Source organism: Mustela lutreola, chromosome 1 (genome assembly GCF_030435805.1).
Source record: "Mustela lutreola isolate mMusLut2 chromosome 1, mMusLut2.pri, whole genome shotgun sequence".
Taxonomy (NCBI): domain Eukaryota; kingdom Metazoa; phylum Chordata; class Mammalia; order Carnivora; family Mustelidae; genus Mustela; species Mustela lutreola.
Window position 1 is genome coordinate 95,071,500 of NC_081290.1, and position 21,338 is coordinate 95,092,837.

Here is a 21,338-nt window from a genome sequence, read left to right on the forward strand (position 1 = left end):
GGGGAGGGGCAGAGGGAGAGGGAGAAACAGACTTCCCCACTGAGCAGAGAGAGTCGGTCAACTCGGGTCCATCTCAGGACCCTGAGATCATGACCTGAGCTGAAGACAGACGCTTAACCAACTCAGCCACCCAGATACCCCTAAATGGTTGTTTTTAAAATAATTTTTGTAAGTTATGGTTGTCAGAATTGTCCAGAAGTCGGAATTCTACCAGCACATCTTGACTAATTTACAATAGCGCCCCACTAGTGTCCAGTTCCACTCTTGAGCCTATTGAATCTATTCTCATCAAAGCAGCTATAGTGGCCTGTTAACTTTTAATTTGGATCCTGTCGCATTTTATCTCAAAGCCCTCCAAACTACCTTAAAATAGCCCTTAAGGCCTTCGCACTGACCCCTTGCTTCCCGTGCTCCGTGTTCCCATCTGATACTTTAATGGCTGGTACTTGGAAGTCTCCAGTAACTTCCCCTCATGTGCTAGAATTTCTAGACTGTGTTTTCAAATTAAAACCCACTGTGGCTTTGAAATCATTTGTTAAATCTACTATGTCTGGGTTTTTTTGTAACAGTACTTTAAATCCTAAAGCAGGGTAGGCAAAAAGTATTTTTAAGTTTTAAAGAGCATTAAATAATGAAATCAAATATTAATGGCATTTCCTTGGAAGAAAGAGCAGTAAAAATTCTCTAAATGTGTAGTAAATGGAATATTCGTTATGATCATGAATATATCTAATAATACTTATTGGAAACCTCTGATGAGCAAAATGGTCTTAGGAAGGAAGAAAATAATAAAATCACAGTGGGAAGGTTATAGAAGAGCAGCCAGAAAACTAAAAACTCTCTTATATGAGCATATAAATGATTTTGTTACTGAATGCAGAGTATTTATTTACAGATAGCATTTTATAACAGTTTAAAAGTATTTCTGTATATACACCATGTGGTCAGTAGAGATATCTCTTCATCACTATAACTATTAATTATTTTTTCTCTTTATGCTAAATATGCATACATTTCTCATATATTATTCAAAAACATCATTTATAGGCACAATTTATGTATCACCATGTTCCTTTACCATGACAATATTTTGTCCATCCTAATTCTTTTTTTTTTTAAAGATTTTATTTATTTATTTGACAGACAGAGATCACAAGTAGGCAGAGAGGCAGGCAGAGAGAGAAGGGGATGCAGGTTCCCTGCTGAGCAGAGATCCCGATGTGGGGCTCCATCCCAGGACTCTGGGATTATGACCTGAGCTGAAGGCAGAGGCCACTGAGCCACCCAGGTGCCCTGTCCATTGTAATTCTTTATACTTTCTTATTAATACTCGTGTGTTTTATCTGCGATACTCAAAATCACACACCTATAGATTCAATCTTCAATATATGCTGTATCAAGATGGAATATGTGTATTACAATGTGAGATTTATCCATTTGTCATTGAAAACCTTTAGAATCTGGGTGATTTATTATTTTAACCATTTCAGAGAGTAACTTTCTAAAATATGTAACATTGCTTTCAAATTAATAAATGCATCATGTCTCATTTTTCACAAAGATTAAATGTTTTCACTGTTTATACAAATGATTTTATTGTGCTCTCAGAGTCTTCTGAGAATATGTGAACTATTTCCTCTTAAACTGTGTTCTTAAATTTTTTGAATTTTTGCATCTACTTTTTCAAGTTTTCCAAGTTATGGTTTATAAGATTGAGAACTTTCTCTTCTAGCCATTATCATGTTATCTAAGTATAGCAGCAGAGTCCCATTTTATTAAAATGAATAGGTCAAACTAGGTAACCGTTGAGGTCTGTGCTATCTCTAAAATTCTATAAATCTGAGTTGCTTAAGCTTGGAAATCAGATACAGCAAGCTTCTTACCCTTGTTTCCAAAGTGATAGTTAAAGCATTCGATTTCACAAATGAGAAAACTGAGCTCCTGTGTAAATGGTCCAACTGTGAACCCATACACCACTTTGGGGTTCCTAATCCAGTAATCTGTCAATTGTACCGTATACCGCCCCAAGCAAAAGTTAATGATCTCTGGGAAAACCCAGTAGGCAAAAGGAACCAACTCATGAGCCCTGTTTTTCTAGTGTTCTTTTTTAAACCATAGTCCAGATAATTAAGGTAATATGTAAATGATTTCTGCAAAGTGAAAAATTGTTGAAGAACATAGACTTTTCTTTCTGTATTGAGAGAAGTAGATGTTATTGCATAAAAACTTAAAAGGTTAACACGGAAAACTGAAGTGTGCAAGTCGTATAATGATCAGCTTATTACATAATTAGTGAAAATATTTTTATTTTTCTTTCAGCTACCCATTTCCAGGAGATTTTTTACCCCTTTTACAAGTGGAATGATGTTGTTTAATAAAGTCCTTAGCTAACTTATTCAAGCAGTCTCTAAGGTTTTCACCAATTCCTACTTTCACCAAACCTACAATATGAAGAATAGCATAAACTTTTTGCCTGAAAATTAAAATTGGTATTTCATTAGCTATTATTATTCATTCTGCTTAGCAATGGATTTAGAGGGGAAAAAATGGCTTTTGTTGTCATGTGTTGTATCATGGTAAGTCTTTGACTTGCTGGTCTGGTATTGGCAGGTAGATGAAAGAATTTCCCTTAGAAAACCTCTGTAATACATATTTATCTATTCGATTTTCCTAGCTGAGGGCAACATCAGACCCACCTATCCCCCAAATTCTTATTTTAGTTGCAACATCTTTTTTCTATCAAGGAGCTATTTTATTTCTGAACATATTTAACTTCAAAGGAATAAATGCCACCTACAAAATTAACTTTAATATTAAGCAGCAATAATTGAAGGAAATGAACTATGCCTATTATTCAAAATGTTTTAAGTGTAAATCTATCAAGGCTTGTATCTATCTCTTTTGAACACCTTGTTATCATTACTTTTGGTTAATATAAAACCTTGGAAGTCATTCCTTCTACTTTATGGTTTTTATGCATTTAAATATTCTTTTAAGATTAACTAGAGGATCTAATTCTTTTCAAGTGCCGATATATAAAACAATTGAAGCAGAGGATTTCCCCCTAGGAGATAAGCTGATAAATGCTTAAAGTAGTTATTAATATTTAATATACTTGCTTTAAGGCAAATAAATATTTCTTCTAAATATTAAGTTTTGTTTATAATATATAGAAGAGTAAACTGTGCCCAAAATACAGAAGACAAAGTTATGTTGCTCTGAAGAAAACAAAACCCTAGCTATTTTTACACACACAAATCTTTTGTGACATGAGTTTACCCTGCGCAGGCCACTGCCTAATTGTTCGGTGTATTAGTTAAGCCCAGGCCTTGGGCTTCAGACCTATCTTAATTCAAATTCCATCTTTGTCAGTTATTAAATGGGTGACCTTAGCAAGCAACTTAAAATTCATGTGCTTTTTATTTTCAAATATGTAAAATGGGGTAATAGTAGTTTGTACCTCAGAGGTTTTTGTGAGGATTACATGATGTTATATACATGTTTGTGTATGTCTAATGCTTAGCAAAGCATTTGGCAATTAAGTGTTTCAAAAAATATTTGTCATCATTGTCATCATCATGGCTACCATCATTTCACCATATTTCTTCCAGAAACATATGATCATTCTTTTTGAAATAAAAGGTTGGTGGTAACCACCAAATGAGTTTCTCAAGGTTATGTGATATGCAAGTTGGGGACAGATACAAAATATTTTCATTTATTTCTCCATCTATCCATAATTGAAAACTGAATATGATCACTAATTTTTAATAATTAAAAGAGACTAGTATCTTACCAAACATTCTAAGAAAGATGAACGTGGACAATAAAAGTTGTATTTTTTTAAATTTCTTTTTTTAAGATTTTATTTATTTGTCAAAGAGAGAGAGAGAGAGAAGAGAGACACAAGCAGGGAGAGCTGCAGAGGGAAGGGAGAAACAGGCTTCCTGCTGAGCAAGAAGCCCAATATGGAACTCTATTCCAGGACCCCAGGATCATGACCTGAGCCAAAGGCAGACACCTAACCTACTGAGCTACCCAGGCATCACCAAAAGTTTTATTTTTAAAGAAATAAGTGAAAACAATTAGAAAGCATTGATTCATGTATATGTGAACTCTTGACTCTGAAATTATTGTTTTCCAATTATGTTAAAAAATGTTCAGATACTTCTTCCAGTGTGAAAAAGTAACTCTCTCTTTCCTTCACTCATTTGCTCCTTCCTATCTTACTTCCTTTTTTTTTTTTTACAAATAACACAAAAATACTAGTTTTTCTTTCCTCTCTTCTTTTCTTTCTTCCTTTTCCTCAACAGACAATTTATGAATATGTATTATCTGCTAAGTATTTACTTGATATCAGGGATGTGGAAATGAATGAGATGCTGCTTATTCTCAGGGATTTTACTTAAGTGTAATAAGATAGTCTTTTGTGGTTTTTGACAAAAATGTACAGAGCTTTATATAGACACAAAGGAGACACTGGTTAGTTATAAAGGGAAGTAAAATTTTTAAAAAACAGGACAAACCATTGAGATAACATGAGTGAAAACTGAGTGTTGCTGAGGCAGAAGACAGGACGGGAGCACCTAGACAGAAAGACAATGTGCAAAGAGCACAAGATAGTGCCCAAATAAAGTGTTCCACTCTCCTAGTAAAATTTATATAGTTTCAGCAGTGACCTATCAGTGGGTCTGGAAACTACTGTCTCTGGGATTTGGCCTGCAGTCTGTTTTTATATGGCTGGTGCACTAAAGATTGTTTTTACATTTTTAAAGGATTGTAAAAAACAGACAAACAAACGAACAAAGAAAAATGTATGACAGAGGCATTATGTTGCTGGCAGGGTCCAAAATATTCACCACATAGCCCTTCAGAGTGAAAGTTTGTCAAACTGTGGCCCACACATATAATGATCCAGAGGAAAGTATATCGTATTGCAATCATAATGCTGAACAGTATTCCATGAATTTGTAATTAACACACATATATCCATCAGAGATTATCGGTAATCTCTTGTGTCCTTGAACGTATGAAATTTGTAGAACGTAAAATACATTTCTGGTAATTCTTACCCTTCCAAAAGGAGCATAAAATGTTGAGAAAAGGAAGAAGAAATTGATTTGGTGTCAGAGAAAGCTTTGAGTTGGGAATTAGGAGATGAGCCTGAGTAGCTCCTGTGGGGCCAGAATATGCAGAAATTTTATACTCCAGGCCTCAGGGCCTCAGCGACCTAAATCCAACCGCATGACCACCTTTGCATAGAACTCTGTCTACCATTTGAAATACTAATTCTCCAGATTCTTCTATCATCTCCCAATGTTCCTAATTAATGTACTCTAATTCATTGCTCTTCTCTAGCCTTCTAGCTCATTATTCTTGTGTGTCTTTTGTACATAAGATTAGGAAGTGAACCGCTCAGCAACAGGGCATGGGAATTCCCATTTCAGGGAACAGATGTCTTTAGTCCTTGGTTGTCACTTCTAAATGAATACTTAGTACCCATTTTTTTACATCTTCCTTTCAGAATGAACCCAAAGTTTGCTTGTGGAGCCAAGTGTCTGGGTAAAGGACTGATTCTTCATCTTTTATTTCAAATAGGAGACTACTAACATATTTCTGGCCGTGGATATAAGAATAAATGGTGGTATGAGGCTCCAGGAAAGCAGGTTAGATACAGCTGATGCTCTCCCTCCTACCCTTTGCTCCTTTGTTTTGCCTTGTGTTTGGTCCTATTGGCTGAACTAAGGTGGCATCTTAAAACTATGAAGGAAAGGTTGAGAGAATAAGAGAGCACACTTCTGGCATTCTTGAACCTCTGAACCAATTGCTTATCTCCCAAATTCCCATTACTTAAGTAACCTCATCTCCTTATTAAGCCACTGCTTTTTGTTTTCGCTTTTGTCTTTCTGGTACAGGATTTGAGCAAAACAGTAGTTTTGTGAGTAGCTTCTTAGGATGGTCAATAATAGCATAATTAACTTTCACTGATAGATTTTAATTTAACTGCTTCACTGACCAAACTTGTTTTTAATTATTAAATGACTGAAATAACCAAGAGCCAAGATTTTCAAGGTTTTTGTTTGTTTGTTTGTTTGTTTTTTTACTTAACTCCTGCTGTGTCCAGTAAACCCTATTCAAATTGGATAATCCATCAAAGGTGATTGTTACCACATATTTTTCTTTTCTTTTTTCTCTTTTGCCTTTTTCAGTTTGAAAAATCCTTTCAGCTTGGTAGTTTCTTTCATACTTTATCCATAGTGGCTGAACATTTTCATCATTCCATGATTACCTCTTTCTAGTTGACACCTCAGTCCCCTGCAGTCATATCTGCAGTCACTTGAGCAATATGGGAATGGGAGAAATTGCTTCCAAGCATGTTGACAGTAGAGAGAGGTAAAGCTGATTGATAATACAGGAGAATTAGAGTGCTTGAAGTCAGGTTGTTTTGAGATGAGAACTGCATCAATGCTTTGATTTCCAAATATGATACCCTTTTAACATGAAGATAATAAAATGGAAATATAATATTTTGTATGATTTTAATCTGAAACATGTCAACATATCTACAGAAAAGCATAACAATGTAATCATCTGTATAGGCAGTTACTCATGTGATCATAATTTAAGGGTTTTTTTATTAATATATAGGTGCCAATTATTAACATAAACTTACTTTTTGTCTAATGAAGTTTAACCTATTTCACAGGTAGTAGAGGCTCCCTAATACCGGAAACAATCAGAGATATGAATATTCTAACTCTTAGAGAAGGCACTGGATGTCACAGAAGGATTTTAAAATGCAATAAGACCCTGTATTTTGGGGTTGGGGAGGGAATTGACAACCTGAGGAATGGTACATGCCTATACCAAATGTTTAACACATTTTTCCATAAATGCATTAAGTTGATATTAAGAGGAAAATGACTCCTAAGAGAAATCTCAGCTGTACTAGAAAATAATACTAGAAATATATTCCATTGCTCAGAGAAAGTAATAGTTTATGCAAATCTATATCTGCAAAGTAATGTGTTTAAATTACTGATTCCAACCCATCAGCTATATAATTGTGTAAGCACCCAAAAGGTTTGGAAATGTGTTCAAAATCATAAAATCAAGGGCATTCTAGCCAGCCTTAAAAAGTGCAGGTTGCCGTCTTCAATATATCTACTTCAAAAATACACACACACACACACACACACACACACAGACATCCCCTAACCAACCTACCTAAAGTAATGCTTTATTCCATGAACATAGGCAAGCGGAGGATAAAGTAATAATAATAATAATAAGTATATATAAATAATAAATAATAATAATAAATCTTTAAAAATAGCTAATATATAGTGTGTATACATTCTTTAGGTATTAAGAATGAAGAGAAGATATGGCAAGATAAATTAGGCATAGCTGAGATAAAATTACAAATGAAACATATTGTGAAGATAGTATAATTTGTATTCATCAAAACTATTTCGAGTACCTTCTTTTTGCATGTGTCTTACAGTAACTATAGAAATGGTGACATAATGGGATGGATAGTACTATTTTTGTTTCCATCTGACTCTTAACACATCTTAGAATCTTTAATGTTATCATTTCTTTCACGGTAAGGGCATTGTGAGAAGCTCTAAATACTTAATATGTGGTACTGTTTCTCTTGTTACTAAATTAAATTTGGAACCAAATCTTTCCATGTAGCAGAGGCAACAGTGAGGGAGAAAAGTACTGAAATGCAGTCTGGTGTTCCATGAGATATTCTCATACCACATCTCTGCCATCCTCCCCTCTTCTCAGGTTCTTGCTTTCCGTCTTATTCTGCTTATTTCAAGAGCCAAACAGCATAAGCATTCCCCTTGAATACATCCTGAACTCCTTTGTACTTCTTGGTTCATCATACAGCAAAGCCTCTGCCTTACTTGAATCCAAATCTCCACCTAGTCTATGCCAGTACCCCTGAAACTAAATGTTTGGCTGGGGCCAACATTTGACTTTTCCCACTGTAAAGCCATGACCACTGACCTCAGGCAGACCCCCAAAGCTTCCCAGAAGTTATACTGCAAGGTTTCACTTCGTTCATCATCCTGTTCTATAGGATGTTGCCTCCTCTCTGCGAACTGCCCCACCTCTCCCCCGATCCTCACTCTCAGCTGATGATCTTACTTCACTGAAAAAAAAAAAAAAAAATCAATAAATTAGAAGGGAAATTCCAGGGGCACCTAGGTGGCTCAATTGAGTAAGCCTCTTCCTTGGGCTGCGGTCATGATCCTAGGGTGTTGGGGTCGAGCCCTGTGTCACAGTCACTGTTCAGTGAAGAGTCTGCTTGTCCCTCTTCCTTTGCTCATGCACTTTCTCTCACTTGCACTCTGTCTCTCAAAATAAATATGTAAAATCTTAAAAAAAAGGGTGGGGGGAAACTTCCACATTACTACTTCCATTACTACAACTACCCCTTCAACATGATGATAACAAAATGAAAATACAGTAATAGGTATGATTTTAACATAGTCACAAAAAATATATATAATCATAATAATTTTTACAGAGTTACTCAGTGGCCATAATTATTTACTAAAAGTTTTTGAAATATATTGGTACCACTTATTAACATAAACTGTTTTAATAATGACATATATACAAACTGTGGACTGGCATCCCATGAGGGAAGCACGCATTCTTGGCTTCTGCCTTGAAATGATGAATAAAACAACTAGAAACACAAAGACCAAATTCTCCACTTTACACCCAATCCCACCCCATTCCAAGTATTTAAGAGCATTATTCCAGCAATTGTTCCCTTTCTGTACAAACATCCTGCTATTACTCCCATCTTTAGGTAATCCTTCCCTTAAGGCTCCCTCCAGCTACAACACCTTTTCTAGACTCTCCATTTTAGTGAAACTTCTTGAAACAGTTGTTAATACTCACTGTCTCCATCACAGGCCCTCATATTCTCTCTTAAATTCATTCCAATGTGTTTTCCCTTTACCTATCTGTCTGAACTCATCCAGTTCACCAGTACACATCCAATAATAAAACTAATGTGCAGTTCTTAGTTTCTCATTTTATTTCATCAGTTAGCAGCACTCAACATTCAGACTCCTTGATCACTTTCTGCAGTTGGCTCTCCTTTAGTTGTGGATTCCTGATATTCCTCTAATCTCACTTGAGATAACTCCAGTATCTCCAGATACATATTCCAGTATATATCCTGGATTTCTTCTCTTCTCCCTGACTTTGTAGTGTTAAATACCCCAAGATCTGTCAGACTTCTCTATTTTTGCATTCATTCTGTTGATGATCCTAATGAGTCTTATGACTCTAAATAAAATTTATATTATGTATTATTAACTCACAAGTTTAGATCTCCAGCTGAACCCTCTCCTCTGAATCCTAAACATATTTATTTGACGTCCTACCTAACATATCCAATGGATGTCTGAAGTCAAACATATGTCCTATCTTTCTCCCCAAAACCTGTTTAATTTTTAACTTTCCAGTCTCACTTGATAGAAACCCTATCCTGAAAGTTGAGTATTTCTCTTGTGTCTTCTACTCAATCAATCATCCAATCCTGTGGCACTATATATCCAGGACCTAAAGGATCCACACCTATTCCTTCTCTGCAGTGATGCTGCATTAGAGAGTTTCTATGAAAGCATGATCAATATGAACCGTGCCCCCAGGAGTTGTTCAGTATATAACTCGTAAGGTTATTTGCAGCAACCCTGACTCTTGACGTCACCTCCTGTGACTCTCCCCCTTTAATAATTCTTCTCCAAAAAAACAACTGAATTCTTATTCTTCCTACAAAATACCTGAGGAGATGTTAACTCAGAGCAATGTATGTACTGTCACCTCTTTTCCAAGTTATCTGGATGGCTTAATTCCTCACAACTTCAGACCTCGATTCAAAACATTACCTTTTCTAGGACCCCTCCTGAATAATCTATTTACTTCTGCAACCCATACCCCCTCAAACCTCCCTTTCTCTCTGCTTTATTTCCCTCCATAGCTCTTAGCATCTTCTAATATATTGTGTATCTTACCTACTTATTTTGTGTAATCCTGGTCTCATCCCATTAAAATATGTGCTTCCTGCTGGCTAAGATCTGCCTGTTGTGTTGACTGATATATATCCAGCACCTAGAATGGTTTCTAATACATCATGTATGTAATAAACATGTATTGTATAAAGAAAATCAATGAACATTTTGTCAATAAAGAATTCTAACCACAAAAATTAACAATGCAAATGCCTAATCAACTATGTTTCATACAATGAGAATGAAGACTTTAATTTTTCTGTTAGTTCCATCTAGGCAACAAAGTAGACCTTCAGCAGGATCAAGAATATTAAAGGGATGAGCCTCAATTGCTCAAAATAGCTCTTGTTAGGATCAGAAAGTTCACACTAAAGAAGCAACACCATTGCTATGCTATTTCTTTTTCAAAAGAAATATTCGTTTGTAACACAGAGCTCTCCAGAGATTTGTCACCATTTACTAGGCTTCAGTCCAAAAAGTGTCAGGATTGACCCAGCCAATTTCCAGGGTCACACAGTCATTGCTTTTATCACTTATGAAAACAGAAGACAATTTCAGTTCCCAAAACACAGTGGAAAATCAATAATCCTAGGGTCATTCTCAAAGTTGACAATATGATTCCAAGTCCTTATTAAAAGGAAAAATAGATAATGAGATCTATTTTCTTTCTAGTGCTGCTCCCTAGAAGTTGTGTACATAGGAGTGCAAATCAGTAGTTTAAGTTCAACAGGATACTGTTTAATGCATTATACCTTTTCTGAAGAAAAAGTATATTCATATATGCAGTCATTTTATTTTCCTTTTATATTCATTTATTAAATATCTATGATTAATTTATTTAATAACTTTTTTAACTTATCACTTCCTTTAAAAATGTTTATTAAATACCAACAATGTACCAAGCATGTTGCTAAGTGCTGGGGATATAAAACTATCCTAAACGTATTGTGGGTTGGTTTCATAAGCAATATCTCCTGAAATGAAAACATAAGGACATAATAATAGGAAAAAATACCATTTGTTTGGCCTTTCATCATCCCTGTATCTAGCCCTCCATCTATTCTTCAGCTTTCTGTCCAACTATCTGAGGATCTCCTATATGGCCATGAGCCCATTTTTCTCTGTTTTATCTCTAGCTCCCTATGGTGTATCTATCAGGTCCTCTAAAAAGTGTCTACAGGGACTGACCACAAAATGCAACACCAAAATGCTGCTCGTACTCAGTCTATGGGTCTTTCTACCTTTGTACGTAATGCCTACAGATTTCTTTGCCTATTTGTTACGATGTGGTTACCATATGAAGGAATATTGCAATGCATGTTGGTACAGAGGCACGTGTGGTCATCCAGATTAAACCATTGGATCAACGTTCCTTCAGTAGAATTTCTCCCCCTTCTTTATATTACCTACATTATATGGTTTCACCACATGTTGACCTGTTTTAAATACCTGTGGTATTTATAATTTAAGTAAACGGGCCTCATATTTATTTTCTCTGTACATTACCACCGGCTGTCCAGTACATAAAATTAAACAGTCATACATACTACATTATTACATGAGAGTATCCAACTAGACAAATAGGTGTTTGTCATATATCAATGAGCTTACTTGTAGAAATATTGACCAGTGTTTTAGCAAACTCTTCCTCTGTTTTCCAAGAATTCAAACCACTGACATCTCAGATGAACCCCTTAAACCTTTCATACTTATTACACAGTGGCAAAAACTACCTGAATCAGTCAGGATTCCACGATAAAGGCAGAAGCCACTTGGAGTTATTTTAAACTGAGGGAGTTTTTCTTCAGCAATTTAAGTACTTCCAAAAACTTCAGAAGGGCTGACGGAGCAGATTCTAGGCTGTATTTCTCAGGGGACTCACAAAACCAGACAGAACTGGTTCCCTAGGGGAAGAGCCACTTCAAAGCTGCCATGGGAGCTCTGGCAGAAGCAGTAAGTTTCCACTGCCTTCCTGCAATTGGGTACCAAATACTGCTTCAGGAAAACTTCCTGTTTTCCTGACCTCATGTCTCAGCAACAGGGGCCAGGAGCTGCCACACTTTAACATTTTGCACCTACTGCCTTCTGAAATTTGTCCTGAGTTCTAATGGGCTGAAATGTGTTTGCACAAAAAATGATAGCTACAGAGATGTTTGGGAAATGGAGAATTTTGTTTTATAATCTCTCCAAGTGAAAACCACTCCAAGCAGATGGGAGTGCCAGTTCAGAAATACATATTAAAGTCAATTCTCTTAGTCTGTAAAGTGCTTCCAATTATTAACTGGAACTGGATTGGGCAGGGGTCACAGGAGCAGCAACTTAGTAGAACAGCAAGTGAAAAATCTACGAATTTAGAAGACTTGGTTATAATTTTAGCTCTGACATTTAGGAACATGATCGAGTCATTTGCTTTCCCTGGGCCTCAGTTTCCACATTTGAAAGTAACATTCGGGCCACCTCACAAGGTTATCACGAGGATCTCATTAGACATAAATGTGGAAACACTTCATGAATATTAGATAGTTATCAACTGCAAGCAGATACAATCAGTGGGAATGATCAAAGAAAAACTAAATGAAATCATTGCAGTTACTATTAGGTATTTAGTGCTAAATACATTTTATTTTATTCTAGGTTTTGAAAAATGGCAACCTTATTTTTATATTTTTATATAGTCTGAAAATCACCATGTTATCTCATTTCTTAGTCAACTGGGAACTTATCATAACTGGGAAAAATTAATCAAGTTAAACTGTAAATATTTGTGGTGTCATACCATATCAGAAATCTTGGATCCTATAGGAGGCACTGTTTTAATAAATAATAAATGCCATATTGGAGTTAGTTTATTCTGTCACTTTATGTCTATTCTTATAGTTTCAAATGCATGCTTCCTTTATTCACTTTAACAAGACTTTTAAATTTGTAATTTTCATTATCTTGTATAGGTATGATGTTTAGTTCATGTTTTAGTTGACCAAGTCTCTGTGAAGTGTGTTTGAAGCTCTGGACAGTAACGAATGAAGGTTTCTAGTTCAGCAAGCCTCTTGATAACAGAAAAAGAGTTTCTAGGGAATTACTTTTCATTTTGTGTTATCATTTAGATTGAAAAAGCATAAACTCATAATTATCTAGTGTGATTTACTATTTTGATTGAGCTCTGGCTGTCAGTGTGATAAGATGACCTTATGAGCAGTATAACATTGAGCCCCCAGAAATCAATAAATATAATAAAATCCTTTTACTGCCTCTTCCTTCCTACTCACTAAATCAATTGCTTTTTACCTTCTGGTTTTTCAAGAAAGTTCTACAATTCATTTTACTACCTGTCAAAATTGAAATGTCTTTTTTTTTTCTTTTCCTGAGGAGATACAGTTGTTTGATATTTCAATTTTCTTCATGATTTTATTTTTCACCCCTTTGTTTCTATGACATTTGTAATGTCATATGTAAGTATTTAAGTATTTAAAGTATGTAAGTATTTACATACTTATCTAATGTTCTAGGTCTAACATATTATACAGGGATAGAAAATTAGGCCTAGGACAACGAACAGTATGGATTACTCAGATTCATACACTGTTATTTTGCAAATGATGGGACAAGATGATTACAAAACTCCATATGAATCATGAAAAAGTAATGAGAGTATAACAGATTGTTTTTCCTTTCTTGCAAATCAGGAGTACTTGTCTACACATCATTAACATGAGTTCTATTTACCACATAAAAGTCTTTGAACGTCAACCTTATATTTCTCCCATGAGGAAGTTCATCTGCCTCTCATACTCAACGCATCCACATGGCTACCTGGTGATACCAATCCTCAGAAAGCTAGTGATGAAGTCACTGGGCAATAGGGAACTAATCCATGAGAACTAAGGCTTTTCCCAGCACCTGTCTACCAGCGATGAGTCAAAGTAACAGTAGCTGCCTGTCCCTCTGGCAGCTTCCAAGGAGTTTTGTTACTGGACTTTTCCGACCTTGCCTTGTATTGAAAATAGAAGCTGGGAAAAGTATTTTTCTTCTGCACAAACCAAGAAATGAATTTTCCCCAGTGCCTAGCAAAAGACTCCAGCTCATTTTATAGCATTGATTTCATAACACAGACTTTCTACAGAGTCATTTATTGTAATAGATGTTTGAAAACACATCGTCTTAGTGAAAGAGAGGGTAAATTTGGCTCTACGATGAGAGTCATTCCATGGAAGGAAAAATGAGGGAGCCTTGCAAAATATTTAGGGCCCACCTTCTGAGCTGAGTGTGGCATGTGACGTAGGCACTGTAGATATTTGATCCATTCACCATTTGCTTATTATGCCAGACTGAACTCTTTCCCTATGCTGTGTGCCATATAATGGAAAATATAAATGGCCATTGTCACCACTTCTGTGTTCTGTTTATTGATTCAATCAACTTTCATATAATATTGTAAACTAGCATTTATAACCTCATTGATGAGATTCAATCCTAGAAGGAGTCTTATAAAGCAGATAATCAGTTAAAGGAAGAAATATAAAAAAGAATAAATTAGAAAACTGCAGATCTATATCATGTACCTTGCAATGTAATATCATTCTTCAGTAATTTTTTTCCATTTTCTCGCTTTAAATTTGTACTTGTTTTCCTTTAGACTCGACTGTTTACCCAAGGCAAGCATCTCATAGTGAGGTGCATGTTTCCTAAGGAGTAAATTGAGCTGCTATGAACCAAAACCCAGGGAAGAACCTTATTTTTTTTCCTTTACCCTCTCTATCCAAAAGACCACTGTGTGTCATATGATATCTGTCCCCTGGCTTTTAATGGCACCACCAATAATCAGTCTGGTCTGGATACCCGTGTTCCCTCTACTCCTCACTATTGCAGTAACTTCCTAATGCACAGCCTTAATTCGTTTCCTTTCAACTTCTAGTTTATCTTAATGTGTTGTCACTGGGTCTTTCCTCCAAAAACGTAGAACAGATCTTGTCCCTTCCTGCTCAGGAGAGCTTGCTTATCTACATTATTTAAATGGAATTTATTCCAAATCCCTTAGTTAGTTAACAGTAAAAGCTCATTATAGTTCATTCTTAGTTTTCTGGTTGTCTTCAACATTTTATACACAGATACACCACACACACACACACACACACACACACAGAGCGTGTTCTTCCATCTCTCATATTTGGCACTTGCTCAAGTAACACTACTTTTCTATCTGAGGAAAGTCCATATTCTCTTCCTATCTTCCTCCAAAACGTTCTGTATTCAAAATTCAGAATTAAACTCACCCACATACCACATGCCAAAGTATTTACTATGTCTATGAGACCATCAGAGTGCTTTAAGATTATGAGCTGCTGAAAGACAAAGCTCTATGTTAGTTTTTAGATTTCTTGTACTTAGCATAAAATTCAATGTATACTAAAGGATGTTTATGGAAACAATTTTAATTGGATTCAATTGACCGCACTCCATGTGATGTTCTCGCTTTCTTTTAGGAGCACGGAATACCTATCAACATGGGCTACGCAGTGGCACCACATCACTCAGGGGTCTACCCAGTTCACATTCAGTTGTATGAAGCTTGGAAGAAGGTCTGGGGTATTCAGGTCACCAGCACTGAAGAATATCCACATTTGAAACCTGCACGGTACCGAAAGGGCTTCATTCACAATAACATCATGGTGAGCATAAACTGCTTTTTGTGATGAAAGCTCTTAATACGTATATGTGGAAAAAATACAAGATCTAACTTCAGAGCTCTCTAACATGAGTATCCTAAGTTCCTAACATACCATGGTGGTAACTGGCCACGGGTTAACACATTGTTTGGCTATTGGTTTGCTTTGTAAATGGTGGGCGGTTTTGCCAAATTCAAGATAACCTCAAAATCCTGAAAATTAATTTCAAACAAATCATCCATGTACTTTCTCAATTGAAGTTTTGTCTGGGGACCTTATACTTTTGGGAGTTGCTCCTTGTCTTTTTGTTTGGGTAGTCATATTGAGAATTTTCCAGGCAAAGTGTCAGTCTGTAGATCAAGAGAATAGCTCCCAAATTACTACACTAGCAACAGACAGAGTCAAACAAATAGGATCTGAAAATTAAATTTATCTACTCAGTTTATTTTGGTTTTCAGATACTTAAGAGTATCTTAAGATATTGTTTTTATATTCATGTTTCTTTTTCTTGCATTCTCTAAAAATGGAGGTGGACATATACTTTTTCAGATATTTTGATTAAAAAATAATCTGATGCAACAATGGTATATCAGTTGTTATAAATGAGAATAGAATCAAGTGAATTTCACCTAAGAATTTAAAGGTATTCATTGGAATGAAGAAAAAATGATATTCTTCACTTTGAAATAAAATAGTCATCTTAAAATGTCCATCTTTAATTACAGTGCCTTAGGTATGTTCTCATTATCATTTGCCTAGATCATAGCAAGGGTCTACAAACTCTTCTCCCTATTTTAAATATTTGCATCTTCCCAATAATTGTTCAGATTGCTATTAGAATTCTCTATCTATCTATAATCTATCTATCTACCTAATCACTATCTAAAACCAAAGAAAACACAGTAATACATGTGCTTAACCACAGCCAGTACTAGAAGACCTTAAAAAGCCTCAGACTTAAATGGAGCTATTAATTATGCAAATAGTGGTATTGACATTCATAAAAATCCAGGAGGTATAGAAAGAATTGTTCTTGTATAATTTTAAATTAGAGTGAAAATACCACTTTTCCCTTTATTGAGTTACATGAATTTGATTATTATAAAATAAAAACATTCATTTCAACCAATATTACATGCATTCATTTAGTTTGAACTTAATACAAGCTACTATAGAAATTAAGCAAAGAATAAATAGAATTATAGTTACTCTGTTCAATTGGATGCATTTTTCCATTAGATTATAAGCAGCTTTTTTATTCAAAATCAACTTCTGGAATAAAATTACTTATTTGCTTTCTCTGTTGAACATTCAAATTTATAACAGAATTAACCTCAGAATGTACCAGAAGTAGTCATTAGATGGTCTGACTACTACTGTGACTAAAATTTAAAATCTGAGTGTAGTGAAAATAAAATTTATAGAAGTGGTAGAAGTGCTGAAAACGGACTGTTTTGAGTCTTAGAAACTGAGTACTATGTAAGATTGTGATTCAGAAGCGAGGAAAGTAATGGCCTAATACCATGAAAAATGTAAACTTGGGGGATCTCTATATTTGAATTAAATTAATCTTAAGAAGGCTTTTATTTTTTGCCAGTCCTTTAACATAAGTGAGATGGTGGGTAAAAATTATAGCATTTCATGACAATGCTTTAGCCTATGTGTCTTATAGCTTTGATTTGGCAACTCCTTAATATTTATATCATTACACCAATACCAGATCTTGATTTCAGTAAGATTTGGCTTTAGCACCCAAGGAAACTACAACAGGAAATGAGGGCACCTGGGTGGCTCAGTGGGTTAAGCCTCTGCCTTGGGCTCAGGTCATGATCTCAGGATCCTGGGATCGAGTCCCGCATCAGGCTCTCTGATCAGCAGGGAGCCTGCTTCCTCCCTCTCTCTCTGCCTGCCTCTCTGCCTACTTGTGATATCTCTTTCTCTGTCAAATAAATAAATAAAATTTAAAAAAAAAGATTACTTACAACAGGAAATGATAATTTACAGACTCTGAAGTCATGAGTCAGTGGGAGAGCTCTTAATTAAGTATTGTGCGTGCTGCTGCTTTCCCCCTTCTTCCTTAGGTCCTCCCTCGACAGACCTGCGGGTTGTTCACACACACTATTTTCTACAAAGAATATCCGGGAGGACCCCAAGAATTGGATAAAAGTATCAGAGGAGGTGAACTTTTCCTCACAATCCTTCTAAACCCGGTAAGTATTCTATTTACACTATTTTTTTAATAACATGAGAATTTTCAAATACTTGTTTCTTTTGGTTTCCATTGCCAATCCTTTCACAAGAATAGTTGGTAAATACTAGCCCTACTAGAAGGAAATTAGATTATATCTCCAAGTTACTCAAGTTTGATTTTTAATTATTATGATCTTCAATCAAGAAAAGCACAGATTTGTTGAGAGGCATATGTTGAATTTAGCAACTAAATGTAATATAACATCTCAGTGCTGACTTCTATTCTTGAATTATAGTAAAGACATAATATGCAGTTCTCTAGTTCAAAATTATCATTCACAATGTTATCAGTGAATGCATATTTTGTCCATAAACTTTGCTCCTGACTCAAGATCTCAGTAGGCACACACAATTCAGTCTCTAAATGAACACAATGTAAAATCGCATTGACCATCAACAGATGAATGGATCAAGAAGATGTGGTATATATACACAATGGAATACTATGCAGCCATCAAAAGAAATGAAATCTTGCCATTTGTGACAACATGGATGGAACTAGAGCGTATCATGCTTAGCGAAATAAGTCAAGCGGAGAAAGACAACTATCATATGATCTCCCTGATATGAGGAAGTGGTGATGCAACATGGGGGCTTAAGTGGGTAGGAGAAGAATCAATGAAACAAGATGGGATTGGGAGGGAGACAAACCATAAGTGACTCTTAATCTCACAAAACAAACTGAGGGTTGCTGGGGGGAGGGGGTTTAGGAGAACGGGGTGGGATTATGGACATTGGGGAGGGTATGTGCTTTGGTGAGTGCTGTGAAGTGTGTAAACCTGGTAATTCACAGACCTGTACCCCTGGGGATAAAAATATATGTTTATAAAATCGCATTGACAATATGTTACTATGTATTATCTTTGTATACCAGGGTCATCTGAGGCCTATTTTTAAAATCTCCACTAATTTTATTTGGAGATCATCAAAATGGAGAATTTTTTCTCTAATTGTGTCCTTTTATCTTTCAAAGTTTTACAATTTTATTTCCTTTAAAAAAAAATTATTTACTTTTTAAATTTCTTTTCAGTGTTCCAGAATTCATTGTTTATGCACCACACCCAGTGCTCCATGCAAATCATGCCCCCCACAATACCCACACCAGGCTCACCCAACCTCCCATCTCCCGCCCCTTCAAAGCCCTCAGTTAGTTCCTCAGAGTCCACAGTCTCTCATGGTTCATCTCCTCCTCTAATTTAACCCGAACTCCCTTCACTTCTCCATCTCCGCATGTCCTTATGCTCCACAAATAAGTGAAACCATATAATAATTGACTCTCTCTGCTTGACTTATTTCACACAGCATAATCTCTTCCAGTCCCATCCATGTTGATAAACAAAGGTTGGGTATTCATCCTTTCTGATGGAGGCATAATACTCCATAGTGTATATGGACCACATCTTCCTTACCCATTCGTCCGTTGAAGGGCATCTTGGTTCTTTCCACAGTTTAGTGACTGTGGCCATTGCTGCAATGAACATTGGGGTACAGATGGTCCTTCTTTTCACTATATCTGTATCTTGTAGTGCAATTGCAAGGTCATAGGGAAGCTCTATTTTTAATTTTACCTCCTTTTATGTGTGCAAAAGTATATCAAGGTGAATGTCTATCAAGTATAAAGTATATTAAGATAATGTTGAAATTATTTTTCAAAATAAATTATTTTGAAATTATCAGAAATTATTTTCTAATTTTTCTCCCATAAGTGTTCCATTTCTCTGGTCTTACAAAAGCATCTCCTCTTTCACATCTTAGTGCACATAAAAAATACGAAGTAGTGGGTCATATGCTATGCCTACTTTGTTTAATGTAACAAATTTTCAGATTCAGAGAAAAAGATTCATGCACTAGACAAAATGACAGCTCGGTTGTATGTGGTGAAGGTCTGTTTAAAATGAATTATTTAGATAATTTTTCTATGGTATTTTTTTAAAGATTTTTTTTTATTTATTTGACTGAGAGAGATCACAAGTAGGTAAAGAGGCAGGCAGAAAGAGAGAGAGGGAAGCAGGCTCCCTGCTGAGCAGAAAGCCCCATGTGGGACTCATTCCCAGGACCCTGAGCCGAAGGCAGAAGCTTAACCCACTGAGCCACCCAGGTGCCCCTTTCTACGATATTTTAAATTCCTGAAGAAATTAAATAAAACCTACTTTATGTAAAAAATGAAAACTTGTAAATTGGATTAAAAGGGTTGGGAAGTGGGGGTTAAAATGCTTTAAGCGTGAATAAATATGAATAATCAAAACACCTTTCCCTCAAATGACATAGTTACTGAAAACAAAACAAAATTTAAACAAGATCTGTTGTTTTGGGGTGGCACTATCCTGGTGAACAGCTTGCAGGCTCTATAATCTTTTGCAATAAATCATTTCTCAGAGCTTGCTTGCTCTTCGGTGAAACAAGCTAGTTGAGCTAGATAATTTTCAATGTGCCTCAAAGATATCCCTTATGGACATAAATCTGAGATATTTGTGTATAATTCAAACTCAATGACCCTTAAGAGATATCTGAATTTTCTGTAAGTATTTTTTTGGAAACTGAGGTGTGAATGTGTATGTTAATGAAAGCAAATTTGGAAAACCTTTCTGTTTATCTCTTTCCTCACTAGTTGAGAATTTGAACTCCATAAAGGCAAGGGTCATTTTTTCATATCTTTTTCATTCCAGGGCTACACTCTTTTTTGTTTTTAATTTACTTAATTTTTAAAAAATATTTTATTTATTTATTTGACAGACAGAGATAACAAGTAGGCAGAGAGGCAGTCGGGGGGGTGGGGAGCAGGCTCCCTGCTGAGCAGAGAGCCCGATGCGGGGCTCAATCCCAGGACCCTGGGATCATGACCTGAGCTGAAGGCCGAGGCTTTCACCCACTGAGCCACCCAGGCACCTCCCAGGGCTACACTCTTGACCCCAAACCTTCTCTAACCATTTCCTAAGGGGAAGTGGATAAGCATCAGAGCACTGATGATTACCTTCCCTAAAATTCTTGCCCTCCGATCTGATTGCTATTGCTATAAATTATATGAATGCCTGTCTACTTGTCATTGAAGAGATGAATTTAAAACTTCTTTTTTATTTTGAATTCAGTACCAAACCCCTCATAAAGGATAATTTCTTATAGAGACTTATAGTTGGTTCTTTAAATAAAATGGAAGACTATTTGGCATCTAGTATTTCTAACAAACTGGTGAACTCAGAAAATAATGCAAAAACTACTGCAAACCTTGCTTAAAAATATTATCAGTGTCACAAAGATAGATTTTAATTATAGGCAGGATGGAATAGTGGAAGAGGGAAGTTTCAGAAGTTTTCTTGTATCTGTTCACAACTGTGCTTGCTTCATCATTGTGAATTGATGGTGAACTCAAAATATGACACAT

General features: G+C 35.8%; 1 protein-coding gene across 1 annotated transcript in view; it reads left to right on the forward strand.

The window, feature by feature from the left end:
- The window catches only part of LOC131828777 (bifunctional heparan sulfate N-deacetylase/N-sulfotransferase 4), a 246,817-nt gene that overhangs the window by 136,400 nt on the left and 89,079 nt on the right, over window positions 1-21,338 (forward strand). The window contains exons 4-5 of the mRNA XM_059169785.1: window positions 15,527-15,712; window positions 17,791-17,919. Of these exons, the coding sequence (XP_059025768.1) occupies window positions 15,527-15,712; window positions 17,791-17,919 (315 nt within the window). The remainder of the gene's footprint in view (window positions 1-15,526; window positions 15,713-17,790; window positions 17,920-21,338) is intronic.